This window comes from Styela clava, chromosome 10 (assembly GCF_964204865.1).
Source record: "Styela clava chromosome 10, kaStyClav1.hap1.2, whole genome shotgun sequence".
Classification (NCBI taxonomy): domain Eukaryota; kingdom Metazoa; phylum Chordata; class Ascidiacea; order Stolidobranchia; family Styelidae; genus Styela; species Styela clava.
The window spans coordinates 21,428,497-21,454,003 of NC_135259.1; the positions used below are offsets into that span (position 1 = coordinate 21,428,497).

General features: G+C 38.3%; 1 protein-coding gene across 1 annotated transcript in view; it reads right to left on the minus strand.

The window, feature by feature from the left end:
* Nucleotides 1–2,542: 2,542 nt before the first annotated feature.
* Nucleotides 2,543–25,507, minus strand: part of LOC120337615 (uncharacterized) — a 46,979-nt gene continuing 24,014 nt past the window's right edge. Inside the window, exons 3-13 of the mRNA XM_039405463.2 lie at nt 15,071–15,174; nt 14,074–14,163; nt 13,260–13,437; nt 11,641–11,720; nt 11,129–11,331; nt 9,934–10,040; nt 9,216–9,357; nt 6,929–8,351; nt 6,247–6,397; nt 5,791–5,867; nt 2,543–4,986 (exon numbers count right to left, since the gene is read on the minus strand). Coding sequence (XP_039261397.2) covers nt 4,615–4,986; nt 5,791–5,867; nt 6,247–6,397; nt 6,929–8,351; nt 9,216–9,357; nt 9,934–10,040; nt 11,129–11,331; nt 11,641–11,720; nt 13,260–13,437; nt 14,074–14,163; nt 15,071–15,174 — 2,927 coding nt within the window. The 3' untranslated portion in view covers nt 2,543–4,614. The remainder of the gene's footprint in view (nt 4,987–5,790; nt 5,868–6,246; nt 6,398–6,928; nt 8,352–9,215; nt 9,358–9,933; nt 10,041–11,128; nt 11,332–11,640; nt 11,721–13,259; nt 13,438–14,073; nt 14,164–15,070; nt 15,175–25,507) is intronic.

The following is a 25,507-nucleotide window of genomic DNA, read 5'->3' on the forward strand; positions in this document are numbered from 1 at the left end:
TAAAGGATATTAAAAAAAGCAACACAAGAAAACTCGACTGTCATCCAAGTACTCCTGGAAATCGTCTCGTGAACCCCAGGGGGTTCGCAAACCCCAGGTTGAGAACCCCTGAGCTAGACAGACCAGATAACATTGGTTTACAAGAATCTTGAAAGTCTAAAAAGCGTTCGGTCGGAGACCGCCGACTTATGGATCTGCGGTTTCGATTCCTTCGCTCTGTCTCAATAGCAAAACCGCGTGTCCCATCTCTAATTAATTGATAACTCGCTAATTATACGACATACTTTGTTAAAAATCATTAGACTTCTGGTCCGAGATATCTTGAATGCGCATAAAATTTGGAGCAGATTCGACCTCGCTTTCGTGAGATATCACGTAACATACGAAAACAAACAGGCAAATAAATACCTATCAACATACTTACCGATCGAGATCGATAAGTAAAAACTAAACGATCCATAAGTCCACTAGGCATCCAAAAAGTATTTTATTATTCATTCCTTAGTGCAACATATGAATGTAATTGCTCATTTCTCGTTGCATTTGTGTATATCCCATGCCAAATCTCACAACTCAATTTAATTTTAATGTCTACTGTGTTAAAAATATATTCGTGAGCGTAGTATGCTTTCAATTACATTGACGTATTATGAAGTGTTCACGGCACGTCTCGTTATATTTGTATATTCCAGATGCCACGAGGCATGACTCCTTTCATATGTCACGAAGAAGTGTCATGGTACGAAATTGTTTTCTCGGCGTCCTAAACATGTTTTTAAAATGTGCTAGATTTAAATAAGTCTGTACGGGCACTAAATTTTGCTTCTTCTTTTTTAAATTGCTTTAAAAGTAATGACCGGTTCTGAATTGCGTGCACTCTTTTGTGTGTTTGTTTTATTTTTGATGGATGGGCACGTACTTCTACGTTTTTCATCTTTATTTTATAAACTATGCTCGCCTTCCAGGTATCTCTGCCTTTTGTTTGTCTGTTTACTTTTTGTGTTGTTTATATCTGAAAACCGAAACAAAATGATTGATTGATCAAATATCTTACGCGCTGACCCCTGTGTATCACTTACTGCTGGGGTATGGTCTTATCAGAAAAAAGCATTTTAAGGAATCTTTATTTTTGATATTATAAAAATAAAATAAAGCAATGTTACCACAATCGTTCAGAAGTATGCGTACCAATATGAAGGTAACTAATTTTGTTCGCCCATTCTACAATAAGTTGTGTAAAAAGATTGAAACCTATGGGTATATTCACTTTGCTAACACAAACAGTACCCGAACTCGTAATAGAACTAAAATGGGGCTCCCGAAGTATGCGAACCAAGATGGCGGACATCGGAACGTAACATGGGTAACAGGTTAGGGTTAGGCGATAATTTATTTCCAATTTTCCTTATTTTAGTCCTATTATCAGTTCGAAGACTAGCCAAGAGCCTCCCGTAGTATTTATACCTAAAATTATGGCCTAACCCTAACCTAGTACACATATTACATTGCGATGTCCGCCATCTTGGTTCGCATACTTCGGGAGCACCACTAAAATAAACAAAATCCGCATAAAATTGCGGCCTAACCCTGACCTGGTACACACACTATGAGAGTACCTAAAATTGTAGTTATGTATAACGCACTAGCAAGCGCTCATTCATATAAATTAGAGAATCATCTCAGAGCAAAATTATGATGGGTCTTTTAAATAACAAATTGAGTATACCCTGCAATTCATGGACAGCAAATATATTGAAGGGATTACTTCAGCCATCACCTTTTCTCTGTACTATCGTTTCTTAGATTGTGTTCCGCGAAACACTGGCTGTTCCGCGATCGTATTCATAGTGTTCCGCGGGTCAGCGACCTAAATTGCGACTAAATAGGTTGCCATAGCAATCTTGGCCATACTCCGACAACTCTGGGTCGTAAATTTGTAACAAACAGGCGGCCAGGCTTGCTATTTGAACGGGCTGACAGACAGACCTCATGCCAATCTGAAAAGCATGGCGTTTTCGTTAATCGTTTCAATATCGTTAACCGTCAGTCTAATCTTTTAATTGTCAAGTTTACAGCAAACTTTTTAACTTCATCATAAGCTATTTTTTTTCAAAACCACCCTTCTCAATGGATTGTTTGCTCAAAACGGGAAGTCTCAAAATATGTCGTGATAAGCCGGTTGTGCAAATTGATGCAAAATGTAAAATCATTACACGATTTTCTTATTATCAATTTTACGTTCTAATTTATTGGTGTTTCGCGTGGCGATATAAAAAGCGTGGATGTTCGGGACAAAGTTTGAAAAACGTTGCTCTAAACAATATTAAATTCATCCTGGTTCTCCTGACTCAGTGACTCGATTACCCACTCACTCCCTCACACAAAGAGAATCATCTCGACCAAATTAGTGGAAAATTGAAATGACAGAATGAGTTTACTCTACTTTTCTCTGTGCAACATTTGAATTTATCTTCCGTGTACTCAGCACCCCAACTTTTTCCCCACTAAAATCCCCCTCCCTAATAAAAGTAAAAACAAAAGCTTTGACTCCGACATTTTTATTTACATTAATAAAGAAAAAATCCATCGCAGCAGATGAGCAGCTGATCGTGCAGCCATTACTGTCAGAAGAATGTAATGTAGATAATCAAGCTCGTTTAGTTATATCGTCATCAATTTATGACGTCAGAGTAAATCATGACGTCATAAGCTACATGAATATTTGTTGAGGACTCGGTTTGTGTTAGATTCGACATAAGTGATATCGGAACATTGTTATTTTTCCTCTATGATTTCATAGGGATTCTGATTTAGTAATATACGTCATAGATTATATGACGTCATCAAAACCGATGCTAATTAACTAAATATTAAACGATTCCAAATCATCTATAAGAGTCCATTGTATTATTTCACCATCTCAAGAATTTTGAATTATCGTCAGTTATTACGTCACTGGTGACGTCACTGGATGATTATGTAGTTCTTGATCACTTGGAAGTATGACTTCCGAAAGTATTCATTGCAAATTAAAAAAGTATTACTGCATAAAAGTGTTTTAACAACAGCAACATTTATTGCATTTATGTTAACGAGAAAAGCGGTTAATTTTACTGGTCTTTATTAAGAGTAAAATAAGGCACTGGGGGCGTGGATTGGGTGTGGCTCTGAATTATGAAAAAAACTCTTGAATTAGCAATTTCGCAAATCAACAAAACAAATTGATTTTGTATTTCCAATCTATGTTTCTATTAAAAAAATGCTTTGAAGTCATTTTTCCGACAAATAATTTATGTCCAAAGTGATTTCAGCATTTCCCGCCGCAGAAATTCTGTTCAAAATGTTATTGTTTATGTCATAAGGCACAAAAATTGGAACATGTTAGCTACATATAAGAAAAAATAAATTTACTTAATAAAAGGAGAATAAAAGTTTTCAAGTTTCTGATCAAAATATGACGTCATCATAATTTTTGATCAATATATATGACGTCATCGCACATTTGACGTCATCGTAATTGCGGATCACTACATGACGTCAATATGATCTCAAACGAATGTATGATGTCATCATGTCGTCTGATGAATATATGACGTCATCAAATGGTTTTGTTTTACGAGTTTATTAAGGCGAGGTGGCGTCATGTTTGATGACGTAATTAGTATTTCGAGAAACTTTCTCGATAATTAAATTTATAATCTTAAAAATGCAATGTCGTGATTATTAAGGATTGATGACGTCATATTCATTACGTCATATTCACGAGCATTTTTAAAATTATAGTGTTTTAAAATAAAATTACAAAATAATTATAAAATATGAAATATAATATCGGTAAAAGCACTTTCATGTTAAAAAATCGAGATTTATTTCAGTTTGGACGAAAAATGTAAAAAGTATCATCGCGGACGTTTACTGGAATTGTCTGAACAAATATTTTTGAACTTAAATGTTTCATTTAATGCTGAATGAATCTGATATATAATTTCAACCATTCCAAAATTTACGGTAAGAAGCGTTTAGATATCTGCAGAATTGACTAAATTTTTAAACAGTTTTTTCCACTTTTAAATTTTGAAAACAAGAATAGGATTTTCTACTGGAATATTATTACGTCACAAACTTTCCAAATCACGAGAAAATGTTACATCACAAACCTCCAAAGCAAAATAAAATTCAAGAAAATAAATTTTAATAGAAAAAGCACCATTTCATAAATTGGTCAGCAACATATAATATTGGCAATTCTAAAATAATAAAAGCATTGTGACGCCATCAAAAATATGACCTCATCGAAATTTTGAAGGCGAAAATCAATTGTCGCATTTTATCGATTATTACATCATTCCCACGTAGCAGTAATTATATACGTCACAATGTCCAAAGTTCACATATCTGTGATAACACAATGCTAATTGTTGCTTCATAAGTATATTTATTTATATCTCGCGTCTTCATTGACCCGGAACAGTCACGTGATCAGTTTGAAGTGAAGGAACCATGTATATAATGCACCATTGGCTTAAATCCGGGCAATCAAGTAATGTATGCTTAGTCGGGCGCAATTCGGTCTAAGCAGGTTCATTCTGTGGCATATTAGGGTAATCCCCCTCCTTATATGTTGGGTAATTCAAGCGATAGTAAGTCTTCAATGCTGAAATCTAAGTTCTGTTCTTCCTTTTTAATATTAACGACATTTTGTTGATTACCCAGACTGGGTTGTTGGGGGAAGTTCATTGCCATACCTGTGTACCCCATTCGCGGGACATTTTGACCCATGTTTGGCCCCATTTGTTGGTTAATTCCCGGCCCCATTTCAGGAACAGTTTTATTCACTGGCTGGTTAGGAATTTGTTTAAAGACGAAACCTTTATGTCCCATATTCGGGACATTTTCTCTGAATTGGGGGTTACTTTGCATATCTGGATGGGTCAGTGTCGAGTTCTGGCCCCCCATCATGTTTCGAGGGTTCATTGACTGCTGTCCCTGTAAATAAAAGAATATTTTTCAATTTATTGTTGCAAAAATAAAGAGATCAATCATTTTTGATTCAAACGATTCAGTGACATTGTAGAGCACATAAAAAACAATTCCATGACGCTTACATCAAGATGGCGCACAACCTGAACATAGCATGTGTACCAGGTTATCAGGTTGTGCGCCATCTTGGTACACATACTACTGGAGCGACACTTTTTGAATTGAATAATAGTAATAAATAGCTTTCTAGTGACAACGACAATCCTTAACCAGTGAAAAATTTTAAGCAATTGGTCTAGTAATTAAAGAGAAAAGCGATTTTTCTTAACAAGTCATAACACCATCAAGTCACTCACTAATCTCATGCTCGACATAAACTGGCATCCGGACGAGAGGCCGTGGTTTGTCCTATGTTTACGCCGTCTTATCGGCTTTCCTTTACCTCGGGATAAATAAGTAAATATCTGTCCGTATGTGAAGAATCACATTATTTTGTTCAAATAATGCTTGAACTGACTTTTATAAAGTCGCGTAACGAAGGCGTCAATTATTAAAAACAAAATTGCATAAGGACTCGGTAAAATGACGTAGAATCAAATCCGAGTTTCAAATCGGATCTGAGTCTTGTCTTATCCCTGTCAATTGATAGAACAAAGGCGGTTCCTGATTTTTTTTTCATAGTTAAAACATCAAAATTTGGTTTTAGTTTGGTTGTGACAGCATCAGGCGGGCCAGATTGATTTACCTAACGGGCGAGATTTGGCCCCCGGGTCGTAATTTGCTCGTGTCAGTTATAGAAAGATAAGTTACCATATATGCTGTATCAAATTGGCCGTTCTGTGTTCCTGTAGCCTGGTCATATTGGCAGCTGTTGTATTGATCGAATTCTGAAATTGAAAACGTTTATTATTTAGTATGTAGTGATAGGAGTCACTTTTTCATATGTGAAACCCGGAAGAAGGTCAGGAAATGGAATTAGGATAGTTTACTGTTATACTCAGTATATTTATATTAAAGTACCTTTTTGAACCACAATTATCGATAGAAAAGAGAATTTTCATCAAAATTACTTTTTCTACTTCTAGTTATGCTTGCGACCTTATTTTTAACCTTCTCAAAAACAACATTTCAGGAAAGTTTTTTTTTTCAAATTTGTCTCAGAGGACAGGAAAGCCTATAAGACGATTTAATCATATGTTGAACCACGACCTCTTGCCAAGTTACCAGTCGGATATGAGAATAGTAAAGGTGTCTAGGAATACTTACGTCCGCCCATAGCTGGTGTGTTCGGAGGGACGCGATGAATCCCATTTCCCCTCCCCGCTCTCGTTTCTGGCATGTTTCCTGTTGCTATGGCGAGGGCGTCCGTCGGGTTATTCTGAACGTACTTTTGGATGACACCTAGCGGATTTAACGTCTGAAATAAAATAAAAATAATTATAATAGGGCATAACCCAGGATGTGAAAATGTGGAAATAGTTTCACAAATTCCGGGTAAAGTGATCTTTCGCTATTCTACGGATGGCTGATTTTAATAGGATGATATTATTCTAACTCTGGATCGGAGTATTCTGGAAATAGCAGCATTTTACTATTTCCGGGTAAGTGCACCCTTTTGTTGTTTTGTCGGTCACCGATCTTAGTATTACTTGATCTCAACCCGACCCAGGAAGAGAAAATGTGGAACAGAAAGCATTTCAATTTTCCGAGTGAATGTAATTTTTCGCTGTTTTGCGGGTAGCCGATTTTAATTTGCCACGTCGTGAACCGGAAAGTGATTATGTGGAATTAAAGGCGCTCCCGTAGTATGTGCACCAAGATGGCGCACAACCTGATAGCCCTGCCTGGTACACATAATATGTTCAGGTTGTGCGCCATTATCAGGTTGTTGCCATCTTGTTGCATATACTACGGGAGCACTAAGATAAGATTAAAATAGAAAATCAACCTGGTACTCGGCAGCAATCCTGTCCATATCAAACTGAATCGTCGTTTCCTGGCATTCCAAGCTGATTTCAAATTGATCCGTGTTCTCTTTAAGATTATTTGGCCCGATCATTGACAGCATCTCCTGCATTTCGCGTTCTTTTTGTGCGTCCGCTGTTTGGGAAATAGTGGAGCTGATTTCTAGTGCGTTAAGGATTGAAACGTTTTCTTTAGGTACTGACGTAGTGTGCCTATGATAGTTCTGTATTCCGTTGTAATGATTAGGGGTTTGCACTTGATCCACGAGGCTTTGAGTGGACGAATACGACGTTTGTTGCTGATGCTGATTTTGAGGGTACTGCTGTTTTTGCTGTAACTGCTGCACAGGCCTAGGCTGCTGCGGAATTTGATGGTTAGCCTGAGGGTAGATGTTGTGCTGTTGAGCCTGTGGCTGGAACTGCTGCTGATTATGATTTCCGTTCTGTACAGTATGCGGCTGTTCTGCTGTCTGTCTCAGGCTTGTAGCCTGCTGCTGATTGTAGCCTTGCTGCTGATTGTAGGCTTGCTGATTTGGAGTGTGGTGCATTTGAGGAACTCCCGCTCCGTTGGGAACCATTCCTTGTTGGGGCATTTGGGGTCTCATTAGCTGCTGCGGGATGGCTTGCTGCTGATTTTGAGCCTGAGCCCAACCCCTGGACTGCATTCCAGCCTGTTGTGATTCTTGAGCGTACTGACGATTTGAAAATTCAGCATTCGGGTTATAGGCTGCAGGCTGAGCTTGGTGAGAGTTAAATCCTGTCTTGGGTATGTCAAATTCGGAAATGGGGGGATGGTGCAAGGGGGGAGGTTCCGTTTGAGGGGCTTCCCCTTCGTAAAGCGACTCAAGCACTCTGTTGTAGGCTGGTGAGAACTGCCAATCGGTGTCGGAGTATCCACTGTCTCCGTTCCCGCTATTGGGAGTTCCCATTTTGTTATTTTCATTATTTGGGCTGTAACTATCTGTCGAATAGTTAGGCGAAGCGGTCGAATCTACTGCACTATCAGCTTTCAGGTAGCCCAGATCACTTCCAGAGCTGTACGCATTCATCTCTGATTTAACTATTCCTGGGGGTTCGTTGTACTGCGCGCTGATAGGCGAATCGATGGATTTTATAATCGGGAGACCTTCGGGGTAATTTTCCATGGTTTGAAAAGATTGGGCGCCCCATAAAGTAGCAGGGTCGATCTCAGCCTGGCGAACTCCATTCGACATTCTTTGCCTCTTAGCTCCTGAACTTGGGATGTTTGGTTTTGCTTCTGGAGGAGAGCCGTACGAACGGTTGCTGTTAGATGGTGGGGGTCCTCCGCCGATTGGATTCACTGATGCGTATAATGACGCATGTCCGGTGAAATCGAATCGGAAAGCGAGGCTCCGTTTTTTAAGATGCTCTTCGCCTTCTTGTTCGCTGTAAACAAAAGAAATATATGAACAGATTTTTTTTTAAATAAACGTTCCGTGTTATTTCCGGGAGAAGAGAAGAAGATACGATTCTCAAGACAACAAGACTACTACCGTGTTATTCCGAAAATAAGACCTAGCCTCAAAATGATTTTAATATAAGTCCTCCACCCAAAGTAAACCAAGCCGTTGTTAAAATAAAAACGTGTTGTTTATAGATAAATGAATATCGGTTTTCATATTTTGTATATTTAAAAATTTTGTCATTCTCTACTTTGTAGTTTTATTTTTGGTAAATAAAAATAAAAGACATCCCCCAAAATAAATAGTCTTATTCTTTGAAAGAAAATTGACATAGAACCCTGTCTTATTTTCGGGAAAACACGGTATAGGCTGGTTCACATTTATCAGCGAATATTATGGCGAGTCTCCAAGTCAATGAATCGAATCCTCTTACACAGTGCATTTAAGGCTGGGCATTTCGAATCGAATAGTAAATTATTCGAATCGTTTCAGACGAAAATTTCGAATCGTCGCCATCTTGTTTTTTTCGATCGAGAATAATCGAAATTGATCCGTCATTTTTTGTTTTGTTGAAGTCATGTTTTCTCAACGCAATTCTGGCATATGAATTATTTTTGTAGTGAGCTATCTATGAAATGTGTTTCTTATTGTGTGTAAACACTCAGCAAACTGTATGAGTGGTGGATTCTATGATTTCAGTAATGTAGGAATCTGGAAGACTAGTTACAATAAAAATGACGCATACAATTACCAAATATTCGAGATTCGATTCGATTCTGAAATCACCAGGCATTCAAAAATGCTCAGCCCTATCTGCATTAACTAACTACTTAATTATTCAACTTACGTGATCGGCCTATGAGTTGATATAATGCAGTCCGGTATTCCTTTGGCATAGACAAGTCTAGCAGATGCCGTAACCCATTGCCATCGGTTAGCTCGATGAAGGAGACGAAATACTGTCAAACCACTCTGACCTTTTCTCATCACTAAAAATAATGAGTCGATGAAAAATGAAAAAAAGGTTATTGATGACGCCATAATTATATCGTACGTCATCAGTGACGTCAATTTTCTAGCACCAAATAATTTCAGTACTTCTGGGTGAAATGACACTTTAATTACAGAAATTTGAAAAAAGGCTTCAATGAAGTTGTGAGCATTTGTTTTTTTTTGGGGGGGGGGGGGGAGTTCGGTCACAATTCATGGTATTTTTTATAGAGTTTTTACGCCTCCGGTTCGATTAAAGGCCCAGTAGAAGCATAAAAAAGTAGAACTTTTTAATTGCCGAATTTAAAACCGTAACAGCGGGCTCGAAGAGTGTGGTGGGCGGAAATATACAAAAAAAAAAGCTATGATATGATACAAAAAAGTTTTATTTTTACATTTAAATTAAAACTGCATTATTTACTGATTCGGATTTATTTGCTGCTTCGTATTTAAAAAATATTCAACGTTTTATACTGTAGAGTCTTACGATGACCGTCCTTTTGAAATGTAAAAAGGCATTTTGCTGTTGCTGTATCATAGCAAATACGGTTTTATCGGTAGTTAGTATAACTTACATTTTGTGTGGGCATCAGCGCAGTGCATCATGTCTGCTGAGTGTATGAACTGGTATCCCGATTGTTGCCTCAGTTCCTTCTCTGTGTAGCCAAGAACAATGCGGCCCCTGGAAGTTTAAAAAGGTAGGAATAGGATTTAAAACTCATCCATTGTGGTGATAGGTCAAAGGGGGTAGTTTTGTGGAATTCACCCCTCAACTCGTTCCCCAATTCCACCTATCCCCCTCTCTTCGGGGCGAGGGGGTTTGCAGTTAATTAAATTCACTCTTTTGCTGTTTCCCGGACAGTACTGATCGGGATTTTTTCAAGTCTTCCATCGATTGTTACCTAGTTGCATCTCTATTGCAAGTATTAACCTATATATGAGAAGCTCCCAACCGGGGGCATGTGGCCCTTCACGGGGGCCACAGAATAATAATAGGGGTACCACAATGCTGAGCTGCCCCTTTAGAAAACTCCCTATTCTTCCTAGTTACAATGCCTGATGAAGGTTGTTGTTGAGTATTAATTGTTCGAACATAATGGGATTTGGAATCTACCAATCAAAACATCACTGTAATGATAAATAGGGGGGCCATGAGTGCCGAAAGCCTTCCCAAGGAGGCCTAGAAGATTGGGAACTTTGCCTTGAGTCGCTCAGTATATTCGCACCCCAGATATTTTCTGGGTCGTGTTGCCTAGGATTGTTACTTATCGATCTTAAGATCGGTAAGTATGTTGATAGGTATTTGTATGTCTGTTTGTTTGTCTGTTAGATGAACGCGATATCTCAAGAAGACGAATCTGCTTCGAATTTTGCATGTGCATTCATCATATCTCGGACCAGGAGCCTATTGATTTTGGATGAATTATGTCGTATAATTAGCGAGTTATTAACTAATTAGTGATGAGACACGCGGTGTCACTATAGTGTCATGATTCGTCAAACCGCAGTTTCGATCGATAAGTCTTCGGTCTCCGACCGATATTCTCGTTTTAAGCTTAGTTCTAACCTCTATTTACTGACATTTGTGTCACACGAAAAAATATATGTGATGCCCACTATTCTAACAATACCCTTCCTACTTCTATTGGAGAGCATGAGAACTTGCTTTGATATAGAAAAATTCGAAAATACCACACTTGAACATACGTCACAAATGTCGTCATGACAATAAATGACGTCAGTATAACTACAACCAATATTCAAACTTACTTTTGATCAATTCCCAATGGAGTGTAGTCTAGTTTATGTTTCGTTCGAAAAATGTAGTTTTTTGTCCGTATTTCTAATATTGAGGGAGTGTGAAGGGGGGATGCCAGTAAAAAAAGACCCAGTTCTGGTGGCAGCAAAGTTCCGTTCTCGCTTCGACGGTTTTGTCCAGGAACGAGAGCCAAATGTCCAGTAAAATGTAGGGCCTGTGAGAGAGATTAAAAATGGGTTTAGTTAAATATAGGCAATTTCGGCGCTCCCGAAGTATGTGCACCAAGATGGCGCACAACCTGAACCCTAATCTGGTACACATACTATGTTCAGGTTGCGCCATTTCGGTGCACATACTTTTGGAGCTCCGGAATTTCAATGTTTATTCCAGTGGTAGAGAAGTCATTGAGACGGTCAAGTCATATTGAGAACTAGGAGTGACAAACACAGGCGTAACCAGGATGGAGAGGCGCCGTCGTATTACGTCATTAAACAAAACAAAAATTGATCTAGAAAATACTCACAAGAAATCCTGATGAAGTGTCGTGAAGGCATCTCAGACGGCAAATGAATGAACGATGAAGTAAGCCATCTCCTGACCATTCTGAAAGATTGAACGATTTTTGTTTAATTTTTATGAACTTTTCCAGATTGGCTACTTTTTGTATAGCGATTGTAGGGGTGTGGAAAAGGCAATTTGAATGACCATATATCCATCAATATCATCCTTTAACTTAGTTAGCGGCTTTTGCGATGGAAACGTTATAGTGTACCCTCAGTTTTTGGTACACATTTCCCACCGTATGCCTACTTTGACCATTTGCTTAAACGTTTATATCTATTATATCTATCCCACCGGTTCTCAACCAGAGGGCCATGGCCCACTTCTGGCCCACAGAAACATTTTCAGGCGGGCACAAACAAAAAATCGCTAATTATTGTCAAATTATTTAAACTTCGATTGTAGTTGCAATGAATGATGATGCTGTGTTTACTACTGAGTGGTAATTACTTATCGATCTTTAGATCGGTAAGTATATTGATAGGTATTTGTATGTATGTCTGTCTGTGTGTGTGTCTGTTAGATGAACGCGATATCTCACGAACGCGTGGTTGAATCTGCTCCAAATTTTGCATGTGCATGCATCTTACCTCGGACCAGAAGCCTATAGATTTTGGGTTAATTATGTCGTATAATTAGCGAGTTATTAACTAATTACCGATCTAAGATCGATAAGTCTTCGGTCTCCGACCGATATTCTCGTTTTCATTTTAGTCATTAAATTGGAAGTGTCTATCTTGCATGAAAAAGTTAATGAAGGACACAATTTTTTGTGCAACAAAAGTAGGCCATGAAAAAAGAAAAAAGGTTGATATATCCTAACCTAGAGCATGTAATATCTATACACAGTGGTGAGATTCAAATTTTTTGTCAGCCGGTTCAATCGCACAAAATTCATATTTTTCATCCGGTTCTGTTACAAAAAGTCATGCTTTTTACAGCAATTCTAACCGTTTCGCTGATCTCATAAAATTCCGTGAGACGGTTCTATGGAACCGGTGCGAACCGGCTGAATCCCACTACTGTCTATATTAAATAATTTGGTACATCGGGACTTGTCCTCCCCGCTCTTAAGTGGTGATATAAGGGAACACTGTTCTAACAAAACTCCAGTTTTCGTATCATAACATCACTTTTCCAATTTTAAACTACCCAATATAAAAATATTCCAAGATATTGTCTATTGACTAGGCTAGAGAGTCGGCATCGCAATTTGAAGATTCCTAACACCTTACCGAGAGTCTAATATATTCAGTAAGCAATGCTTAACTAAAATACTTCAATTTTTCCATAAACGGTAACTTATTTCCTATCAGTGGAATCCCATACAGGATATCATGATATCACTTTTAAATATTAAATATTTTCCCCTTATTGAAATATGACAAGATTTTGGCCATTGACTAGGTTAGAGAGTTGGCATCGCAGTTCAGAGATGCCTAACTGAAATAGATTTAATAGAAATAGAATAGATACTGAAAAAGATTTTTCCATAAAAGGTAGCTTATTTCCTATCAGTGGAAGTCTGTACAGAGCCTTATTCTGAGCGAGAGCCGTGATAAGCGTCACTAAAAAATATACCTTTAACCATCTCTGGGGAAAGCCCATGCTTTACGTAATCAGGTATGGCAGGCGGGTCGCCTTCTTCGGGTGGGTTGTCGACTATTTCTTCCATTGGGTTGATTAACATTTGCTTCATAAATTGCTTACGATCATCAGCGTGAATTAGATCTAGCATTGACTGGTACATCACGTCGCTCTGTGAAAAGTGAAAAATTCGTCACCGTTAGATGGCGCCAGTGGGATTCGCAAATAGCGCAAAATATGGGCGTGGTTTGGTTATTCATTACACAATTAGGAACTCTCTTCACACACTCAGGCTGTTTGAGTAAAGTCCAACTCAGATCTATTGAAAACGCATCCATTTTTTAGTTTCGGCTGAGAATTTTTGCGTAAACGTGAAGTCGTATAAATCATTATACAAAATTTATTTTAATAGTAAATTTCTTTTTTACTTTATAAGTTCTCTGTAGTTGTGCGAGTGTGTGCGAAATAATTTATTAATTTTAGGTGAGTGAACCCGTACCACTTCTTACTGGCAAAACCTTTCATCTTATATTCTGTACGTTTCAAACCTTATCTAAGGTTTTGTTTGCTTTCCTGATTTAATAATGAGTTTTTATTTATTTGTTTTTATCAATCATTTTATTGATATTGACGTCAGAATAATGGCGGGGTGTAGTTTTAATGAAAAAAATGGATACCTATCCAGAGGGAATAATTCTACTCTCATCATCTCATTGTTTTCCAATAAATACGAACACTGTGTTGCAGGTGACGTCGTGGAAATATATGACGTCAGAATAAAGGCGGATATAAATGAAAAAAAACTTACCTGTGGGAATCCGAGACAATCTTGTACATTGTAAGTGATGTAGAGAACGTTGAAGTCCTGGGTGACGACCATGATGAATCCGTCAAGAGCCTGGGTGAGAAAAATAGAAGATCTAACAATTATGGTATGGATATTTTGCCGAGCATTGATTTCCTTGTTTACTTCCGCAACAATTACAAATCAGTAATAGATTAACAACGGAACAATCGGAATTTATGCCGCCAATCAAACGCTTCTTTCGATCAAACAGATATTCAAGCATGGTTGCACATTGCCTCTTTTTGGTAGTTTGCATTTTATTTGTCAGTTTTGAGTTGTGTTTAGTTTGCGCCAACTCTCAAAATCAACGTTGAAAATTTGCAACGATGAGGTATAGGGAGAATCTTTCGGGGGTCAAGGATCGAGGAAACGTCCATACACCTCAATAGAGTTGGACCGAAATGTGTTAGTTTCCACTTTTAATTATAGGTAATTTTTTAAGGCGTTTTTACGCTTTCACTTTTAAAGGTAGTAGTTTTTTACGTATCAACGTGTTCATTGTTCGAAAAAAGGCGTCTAAACCTGGTAAAAATAGAATTATTGAAAAAAATAGGGGGAGAAAACGGAAAAAAAGTGAAATGCGCGATCAAAGTTCTTTTTTTCGTGAGACGGGATTTTCACAATAAATATGTAGTGTAAGAGACCCTTAGCCCAACTGGGACGTCAATGAAAGGTGGACGTTGACAAAGGCCATAAGTGGAAAAAGATATCATTCCGGGAGAAGATGGCGTTCCAACATGAAATAGCGGAATACATACATACATATATGACGTATTTTGGACCTCCTGAAGTATGCGCACCAAGATGGCGCACAACCTGAACTCAGGTTTTGTACCAGGTTAGTGTTCAGGTTATGCGACATCTTGGTGCGCATACTTCAGAAGTACCCATATTTTTTTAAAATAGTAATAGCTGATAAATATGAGTATAATTTAATATTTTTTCTAATAGTACATACTTGTAACGCGAGTTCAGACTCCGATAATTCAACGGGTGGATTTGGTTGACTCCGGTTAACCGATAGCAGAGCTTTGCTTTCTGGTTTTTCTTCGACGTCGACATCTGAAAAATAATAAATGTCGAGTTAGTATTAGAGATGAACCGATACCACCTTTTCGCCGATACCGATACCAACGAAAAAGGCCGATACCGATACCGAAATGGCGATATTTCAAAAAGCCGGCATTCCGATACGGATATCATGAAATTAATACTTCAAGTGTGCAGGGCAGGCGGATAAAAACAATAATCCGTCATCTTTATTCATAGTGCACAATAATGTATTAACTCGAGACTTTATAATATAATTTTATCTTAGAGGGAGGAAAAGAAAGCCGATAAGAAGACGGCCATTGATGATAAGTCTGAATTTTAAAACGGTAGATAACGTGGCCCTTAGCTATCAATGACATTAGAATCTAATGATATCATAAATAGCAATATTACGTCATAATACGAAATAGACGACACAGCCTTGAAATATGATGACGACTGCGGACCGTCAAAAATGAAGCTACAATTTGAAATAATGACGATGATCATATAATCAGTAATAGCCCCCGTTCGAATAGGAGGAGTTATGTCGGTGAGGTTATTAATGCATAGTTTATTGTAGAGTTAGCTTGATACACTGGTTCATAAAGGAAGGATATAAAATGGCGCTTCAGAAGTGTGCACCGATATGGAGGTAACTAATTTTGTTCGACTATTTCACTTCAAGATACTGAAACCTATGGACACGGGGTATATTCACTTGGCTAACACAGACAGTCCCCGAACTCGTAATGGAACTAAAATAAGAAAAATCGGAATAAAATGATGGCCTAATCATAACTTGGTACACATATAAAATAATATAATGCATCGCGGCTCACTAATTTCATTTCAACGTATTTATAACAACTTTACGAAGCTCGCGGCACAATTATCACTATTTTTCATTCAGACTAAATTCTTTACATAAAAAAACGCACTTCATTGGCTGTACAGTCTAGCTGTTTGTATTGCGACGCCAATTTAATGGTCTTTACGAGGGGTGACATCCAAATTCTCCATGATACCATATATCCATTTGCTATATAATTCCGAATGTTATGACTTTACAATTTTAAACTATGTCCTGTATTTTATATATAATTTTCGTAATTTTGTGACTGATTTTCATACTGCTCGACATACGAATAACTTGTAGTTATAACTTGTACAATGAATACCTAATGCGTTTGCAATCGAGCGTTTTATTATCTCATAATAACAAAACCAAACGTGGCTTTGTTCTATCATAAATCAACTTTAGCCACGTCAACGTAACATAAACAATCTTCAGACAAGACGTCGTGAAAACAAAATTTATTTTAAAACGAAAGATTTAAAATAGAAAAACAGCGCAGACTTCCGTTCTGTCTAGATAGGTAAACGTCTGGGTTTTGTAACCCAAAAAATTGGTTGTTTAGACGCACGTTGGCCTTAAGGGATAGCCATAAGAATTCAATTTCATGGTGGATAATATGCTCTTTTTGACTTGTCTTTTTTTTAAAGGTGCAGTGTCGTGTTGAGGAGGCCATGAGCTTGCTTGGCTATGTTACTAACTCGCCATTTTTCGGTTTTGTTTATGTCAAGTAAGGTTATGATAAATTAGTTGGCATCCTTTTACTGCCCCATCACCAATTTTCTGACCTATTTTCTTTAATGATGTATTTTTTCAGGCATTTGGTAGCTCTTTGAGATCGCCATATGCTTGCCAGGCTAAATTGCCCTACCCAGGGACGTAGCCAGTAATTTTCAAGAGGCGGGGGGGGGGGGGGACTGAAATTTATATTTGCCAAGTTAGGCAACAGCTAGCGAGGAAAACTATAGCCAAATAAATATCCTGAAAAGCCGAATTGTTGAATTTATTGGTAGAGACGCATAGGCGGACTCCTTCGAACCAACATGTACGAACAAGTTAAAAAAAATTGCCGCCAAATTATATTCAAACTAGCTCGTTAAACGAGTGAACATACTATTTATGCTCGATTTTGACAAGGCAGACTCCTTCGAACCGAGAAGTAAAGACAGACTATGAGATTGCCGGCAAACTATGCCCAAATAAATGCTCTGGAAGGGGTGAATTGTTAAATTGATTGGTGGAGTCAAATAGGCGGACTCCTTCGAATCAACACGTACAAACAAGTTAAAAAAATTGCCTCTGAATTATATTCAAACGAACGGGTTAAATGAGTGAACATACTATTAATGCACGATTTTGATATGGCAGACACCTTTGAACCGAGAAGTAAAGACAGACTATGAGATTGCCGCCAAACTATGCCCAAATAAATGCTCTGGAAGGGGTGAATTGTTAAATTTATTGGTGGAGTCGAATAGGCGGACTCCTTCGAACCAACATGTACGAACAAGTTAAAAAAATTGCCGCTAAATTATATTCAAACGAACGGGTTAAATGAGTGAACATACTATTTATGCACGATTTTGATATGGCAGACACCTTTGAACCGAGAAGTAAAGACAGACTATGAGATTGCCGCCAAACTATGCCCAAATAAATGCTCTGGAAGGGGTGAATTGTTAAATTTATTGGTGGAGTCGAATAGGCGGACTCCTTCGAACCAACATGTACGAACAAGTTAAAAAAATTGCCGCTAAATTATATTCAAACGAACGGGTTAAATGAGTGAACATACTATTTATGCACGATTTTGATATGGCAGACACCTTTGAACCGAGAAGTACAAACAGACTATGAGATTGCCGCCAAACTAGGCCCAAATAAATGCTCTGGAAGGGATGAATTGTTAAAATGATTGGTGGAATCAAATAGGCGGACTCCTTCGAATCAACACGTACAAACAAGTTAAAAAAATTGCCTCTGAATTATATTCAAACGAACGGGTTAAATGAGTGAACATACTATTTATGCACGATTTTGATATGGCAGACACCTTTGAACCGAGAAGTAAAGACAGACTATGAGATTGCCGTCAAACTATGCGCAAATGAATGATCTGGAAAGGGTGGACGGTAAAAATACCCAACTCTAGTTACACCGACCATTCCAGCCGCCCAAGACAAACCAAACTCTTCCGTAAATGAAGGAAATAGTCAAAACCGAACCGAATTTTTAGAATTCCCGAATAAAGCTGAATATGTAACCTTATTTTAACCCCATCCAACCGATGGCTTCCGCTATTTTCAAAAATAGTTTTCCTGACGAAAGTTCGACCCGGCTCCCTCTAATCCGACCTCAGACAAAATTCACAAAGGTAACAGGCGAATTATAAAATTTGCCGCTAAATTATGTTCAAATAAGTGTATTCCGTGGATAAACCATAGTATATATACTCGAATCTAGCAAGGCGGACTCCTTCGAACCAACATGTACAAACAAGTTGAAAAATTGCCGCCAAATTATACTCATACAAGTGCGATGAGTGGGTAATACATACTATTTATACTAGGTTTTGGCAAGGCGGACTCCGTCGAACCGACACGTTGCCGATTTGGTTGACCAGAATCGCTGGAGCGTGTTAATATCGCGTGCGAAGGTTTTCGAGAGAGGGATCCATTCACTTTTATCCTTCGTCGAGTTTTCATTTCTTTATTTTAATTCGTTAACCCAGGGTAGAGTAAACACACAACCCTCCGGAATTATATTAAAGAAACTAAAACCTGCGCATAATAAAGATACGAACATTTGGACTTCTGAAGGTGAGACAGGTAAGAGTAGCGAGACCATGGCACGCGAGGCTGTCAGATAGCGATCGTATAATTTATCTTCGAACAGTTATGGCCCGTCAATACCTAGAACATTTTTGTTTGGGATATGTACATTTTAAGCCTGGCCGAAGAAAATTCGAAACTTGCCGTTTCTGGTAGGAAGTTTTATTCGCTGGCAAAATATACCGATCTTTCCCACACGATACACGCAACCTTTTGGGGGTGAAAAATTATTCATTTCATGTGGGATTCTGAAACCTGTCGACAGACATAGTGAACTTGACAGTGTTTGATAACTGGGGGCCCCAAATGTAGGGAATTCCCCCTCCATCTCACGTTTCAAAGATTGGAAAGAAAAATTTTCGGGCAAGCCAAACTAAAATAGTACGGACTACAAATTTTACTCAATTCTAGCAAGGCGGACTCCTTCGAACTGACATCACCTACAGGCAGGCGACATTGTAAACTTGACAGTGTTTGACAACCGGGGGGGGGGGGGGGGGTATAGGGTATGCCCCTTCTTTATCACTTTAAAAATAAATATAATGAACTCATTTTTGTCAGCCAAACTGAAACAGTATTGAAGCACATTTTGTCTCGTTAGCAAGCACTGGTCCCGATGTTTCGGTTTTTGGATTGTTATGATATTTTACTGATAACTCTACACAAGAAGGCACTTATTATTATATTTTAAGCGCAGGGTCTTTCGAGCCTGCCCACCTGGCACTGATATGGGAGGATTTACTATTTTTTATGTTGAGAGGGGAGGGTATATATTAGAAATTCAGCATTGTCTATCCAACCTAATTACCACCCCCTAAATTTATGAAACCATGCCCCTTAAAATGAGAAGCCGGGGAGAGAGCCGTCCTGAGTGGGGAGCCGTCGTGAGGGGGGGGGGGGGGGGCGTCCAGTTGGGTGGCGAAGTTGCAGGCTTTTGACTTTGTGTAATTAGCTAGTTACTTCAGCACTTATACTATGTGTTCCATCTCACCCAAGATGTAAATAATGGGGCAAGTTCTGACACTCTTGAGAACCCCCCCCCCCCTCCCCCCTCAAAAAAATACATGAGCGAATAATACCAATGACTGCTTATTATCTAGAATCCAGAACCTCGTTCAATTGGCCAGGCGATGCTTATCAATTGACATTTATTTTGTTTTTAATTGTACAAGGTCCATATGAGTGTCTCGTTCGCATTGTAATTAAAATGGCAGTAGCTCATTATGAATCAGTGGGGACCTGTGCAGGGCTTCCTCAGAGTGAAGGTGCGAAAACGAAACTTTAAAAAACCCGGATGCACTCTGTCAACTTGAGAAAAAATTTGGTTTAATGACGCTCCGTGCATAATCGTTGCGTAACAGTTTCGAATATTCTCCTTTGAAATCCTTTGCACGCGAGATGCTAAATGAAAATGCCATCATTCGTATATGCAAATTAGCCCCGAGGGGAAGCCCCTGCATTATCACAGCCTTAGCTGATAAAAACAACTGATAAGAGTAATGACGTTTCTATGCGGTATTATTACTGACACGCAACGTTCGGCTAGCTGTCGAAAATGTCGAGTCCACATTACCGGGACGGTGTTTCTAGAATTGTTGGCTTAACAATGTTGACAACGGGGATTATAAATTTTGCGTCGCGCCACCCACAGAGAAATTTTAGCCAAAAATTTTCGTAGGGGGTAGGGGGGGGGGGGAAGGTTCTAAAATTTCTAATTGCCAAGTTAGACAGTAACAGCTAGCTGGTTCTGGGGTCTTACGCTGTCGAAAATGTAGAGTGCAAGGCAGCCCACTGGGACAGTGTTTCTGGAATTGTTGGCTTAACTATGTGACAGAGCCTTTATAAAATTTTGCGTCGCGCCCATCACCAAGGGGCGTAGTAGGAAATTTACAAAGGGGGGGACTGATTTTTCCAATTGCTAAGTGAAACTGTAACAGTCTCATAAAAATGCTTATCAAAAAAAAAATTCTGTGTGAGCGTTCGACTTATATTTCCAAGCAGACAGCAAAAACTTGAAAACCAATCATTCGTGGAATGGAAGTCTTTTCATTTTGCTTTTTCAACCCAAAATTCTAAGATCTTTTTTTGTTTTCTTTGCAGAATTACCCGGATTAACTTTCGCTATCTTATCTATGAGGTCATAATAGATAAATTCAAGATTTTGGGTTCGTCAGCACTGTTAAAAATACAGCGAAATTACGGAAATTTTCAATATTTTACACCTTTTCGAAGTTTTTTAATTAATGAAAAAATATGGTACTGTTATAAATTTTTTAGCTTTTGGACTTGAAGTCATGCGAATTTTCTGTTTTTTTCGACTTTTTTTTCGAATTTTTCAACGAAATGTCAATGGTCATAGAGATCGAGTTACGCTAACATTTATAGTTAAATTTACGATATTTTTGCAAGTAAATTAACGAGGCAACCCCTTAGAACGCTTTTCAGTTCCGGCTGGGATTAAGTTTTCAAAACCTCGCCTAATCAGCGCTAATCATGGGTCTGCTAATGGGGTTTCGGGGGTATTTAGGCCCCCAGTTCTCGTAATAAACCACCTTTTGTTTAGTAAGCAGAAAGAATAGGAATTTTAGTTTGGGCCAACTGTGGACAAAATATGTTCCTCGCCGTGGATTTTTGAAATGGACTCAGTGTTTTCATTGGGTCTAAGGTAGTGGTTTTCAAACGGTGGTGCGCGCCTCTCAAAAGGGTCGTATAGATTTTTGAGGGTGCTTGAAGCTAATTAAAAATGAAAATATTTGTTAGATTTGATCTTGCCCGCTTTACTTTGGATATTTACATTTTAAAACTTTTCATTTATTTCATTATTTACGTTCCATCCAGGCATTTTCAACGTGTTTTCAAATAAAACACACTGAAATTTATAATTGCCAAGTTAAACCGTAACAGCCAACGAGTCGTTTTTTATATTCAAAGGGGGGGAGTGTTCCGATCTTCAATATCGTTACACCCCTGCATATTCCATTCAAAGTGTGTGTCAACACACAACAGAAAATTCGGCCTTTGCGTGTCTACCTTCCGTAAGAAGCAGCATTGATTACCTCTTAAATCACGAATATTCTCTCATATTTTCAAAGTGATTTGAAATAGGAAGCAATTAAGAATAAACAAGACCAATACAAGAGCGGGATTCGGTTTGGAGCAAGTACTATTGAAAATTAGCAAAAAATATAAACAATTTCACTGTCATTGCGAAAATAAAAAATAGAGATATAGTAAGTTTGAATATGCCCGCTTGTTTTATTGAGCCTTTCGCTCCGAACTAGAATTTGGACAAGCAAAAACTGATACATACGGGGCTAACATTTAATTATGAATAACTTTAAAATTATCGTTATACTTTTCTTAATTTTTTGATAGTATTTAATATAAGGTGAAATGGGTGCAATTTTCGGAAAAACAATATGTTGTGTTTCTAAATATAAGTCATTGCGTGTGGAGTCCCAGCCTGTTGCAATTTTTCTCTTGAAACAGACCGACAAACAATTTGCCGTCATCAAGTCATTTTTGGTGTTGTCTTGTTATTACTCCACCGCTCATTATGCGCGAAGAAACGTATGCATGGTTTTTGCTGAGTCATAGGTTCTCAAAGTGCTTCATACGGGCCCCAGTGCCCCGTTAGAGAAACCTAGGCGGCCCGCCAACTATTCGTTTACTTAAACTACTCACTGGGTTAATTTTGTCGTAGCGCCGAAATGCGCAACAAGACGGTGGTGATTCAAATATCATTATAAGTTTCAATAGAGAATGCTATATTTCAATTATAGTTTTGTTGCCACATTTTGACACTACTTTATCAACATTTTTGTCAAGTGTCAAATTTGTGTGGCTCGATAAATAATAGTCAACCTCTCCGCGGGCTCGATAACGCCAACTTTTTTGTATATGAAGATAATGAATCTACCGTACGGGAACTATTTTTTTGATGAGTGACCAATCAGAGTAACTAGTCAATTTCAATACCAGTCGCATGCATACTTATATAGCAGTTAGCAACCCAGTTAGTACCAAGGGAGAAGGTTGCGGCGACAATCACCTTTCTGTATCTTACATAGCACATAGCAATTTTTCGTAGCTTTGAACGCTTTTTAAACTCTCGTTAACCCACGTTTGTCGGACCCTATAGATGATACGGTCTTACTTGGCAATTAAAAATGTCTCCCCCCACAAAATATCAGATAACAATATACACGGAGAGGCTGCTTGTTATGGGCGTGTTCATAGAGGGAGTTGAGAGTCGGAGACCCCCCCTCCATCCCCTTCTGAAATGTAAAAAAAAAATCCGTATCATAAATAGCAACTTTAAGGCTCCCCATCTTGAAAAATCCTGGCTCGCCCCCATGCTGCTAACATATCAGTGTATGCTTGCAAAGTGCCTTGTTCGGAGTGGGTGCTGAAAAAACGTCAAAATAAAAACAAACAACAAAGACTCGGGTCAAAATTAAAAACTTCACAAACATCACTTTTGCATTATTTACAAATCTTTAAGCCTCATAATTCAGCTCGAGTTGACGTTTTCACGCACCGCAACGTATTTACGCATAGTTCACGCAGACGCACTGCTGTCATTTTGCCCCAAACAAATAAATAGCTAATCTTGCGAAATCTATGACATGCGTAACGAACTAACTTTTCTTCAATAACGCACGCACGTATTTACGTAAGGTTTACGTAAACGTTGTTGTTGACGCATTTGCGTCGTATTTTGTAATAAACAAATACAAAACGATTTACGCACCTATGCTTGGGGCAGTGCCGATTTCATGCAAAGCAAGAGTAAGTTTATGCGAAAATTAAATATTTGAAGTCAGAGGTCGCCCGGCGATGTGGCAAGCATACATATATAACTATTAGCGACACAGTGGCAGGAAGCTACGCAGAGGAAAGGAGGGTTAGATGCGATTGGTAATTCAAGTCCTCCCCCCTCCCACACACACACACACACACAAAAACACACACACACACACACACACACACAAACACACACACACACACACTGCCTTTGCAGCGGTCTATTAAAAGAGGCTTGCATACCGGATGCATTCCGGAGTCGGATTCGATTGTGAATTTCACCCGAGTCGGAGTCGGAACTTCATACTTTGACTATAAAAATGCTCATAAAGAACCACGTTACTTAGCGTTCTGAAGCTTTTGTAGAAAGCCCCCGACACTGATGCAAAAATGTGAGGATTGAGAAAAACACTCCCCGCCACGTTTTAAAATAATAAATTAGTTATTATTCATTTGAGGTTGGCGTTAGGAATAATTTAAAAATGTGAATTTCCAACGCAACCTGCATTCCTGACCCTAACTCTAACTGGATAATCAATAATTTAACTATTTTGAGTGTTAGGGGGGATTTGTACAAAAGACCCATTGTTATTAATAGTACATTAATGAAGACTCGCCTATGCTACAGCTTTTGCGAAAACTATATCAAAAGGGCAATGCTCAAATGCTCTTAGACAGAGGAATAAATAAACTGATAAACCTAAATATTATATCTTTAATCCGTTATCATAGATAAGATAAGCTTTTGTTTATTTATCATTCAATATCATATACTTAAAAACCAATCGATTTGCGTCATCCCGAAAGTTTCTATTGCAGCGAAAAGTGCTAACGCGAACGATTTTGGGCTACAGAAAACCAATACTGCTTTGGATCTCCAATCTATGAACGTCGTATCCAAGGGAATCGATCGTCAACCTGCGGCTCCGGAGCCGCATGTGTCTCTCTATTCTCGTCGCTCTTGGTCCCGTGAATGAAAGTGGTTGCAGCAGTTTTTTTTATTATTAGAAACAGTGAGGAGTCGATGAAAATGGAGGCATAAAGTCAAATACACCTCACTAATTACATATCACTGCGGTTTCCAAAGTAAAAGGCGTTAAAAAAGGTTAAATAGTCACTGACATTAGAGTAGACGTTGCTGCTTCGAGTAGATTTGAAGTTGATGGAAATGATGTCAAATGACTCTTTCAATGCTAAAGGTTGCCGACCCGTGTCCTAGGGTGTTTCCCTTTTTGGAGTATAATCTTGAGACATCATAACTTTTGTGCAAAATGCCGGCCTACAGTTACACTGAAACATTTGGGTAAACTCATACACACACAGAATTTCAAGTGTTTAATAAATTTTCTTCGTTTTAGTAGAATTAATTTAAAAAAAATTAATTAAAAAAAAATTTATTGGCTTTATTTTTGAATTTTGCAAAATGCACGCAACCGGCGTAATTTTTTCTCTCTTTGTATTAAATCCTCAAGTTACAGTTTCGAAAATATGATATTATGAAGTCATAGTTAATATAAATAATCAATCGTGACATGATAATCATCTTTGGTTCAAAAATCGCGACTCTTTGTAAACAAAATTCGATCCAAGGCCCGCAGGCGAATTAAAAGGTGTAAACAACTTTTTCTGATAAATGTTTAAAAATAAGAATACCGGTACATTTTCGAAGTTATGCAACTTCGACATTTTTGACGAAAAAACGAAAATCGAAAGCCATTTTGGATGGGTATACTTTTTGAGTTATGGGCATTAACTCAGAAGTTAAAGAGACTCATCTCTGTGCAAAGTTACATTCACTCACTCAGTAGTAAAGAAGACTGATCTCTGAGCAAAGTTACGGACACTCACTCAGAAGTAAACGAGACTCATC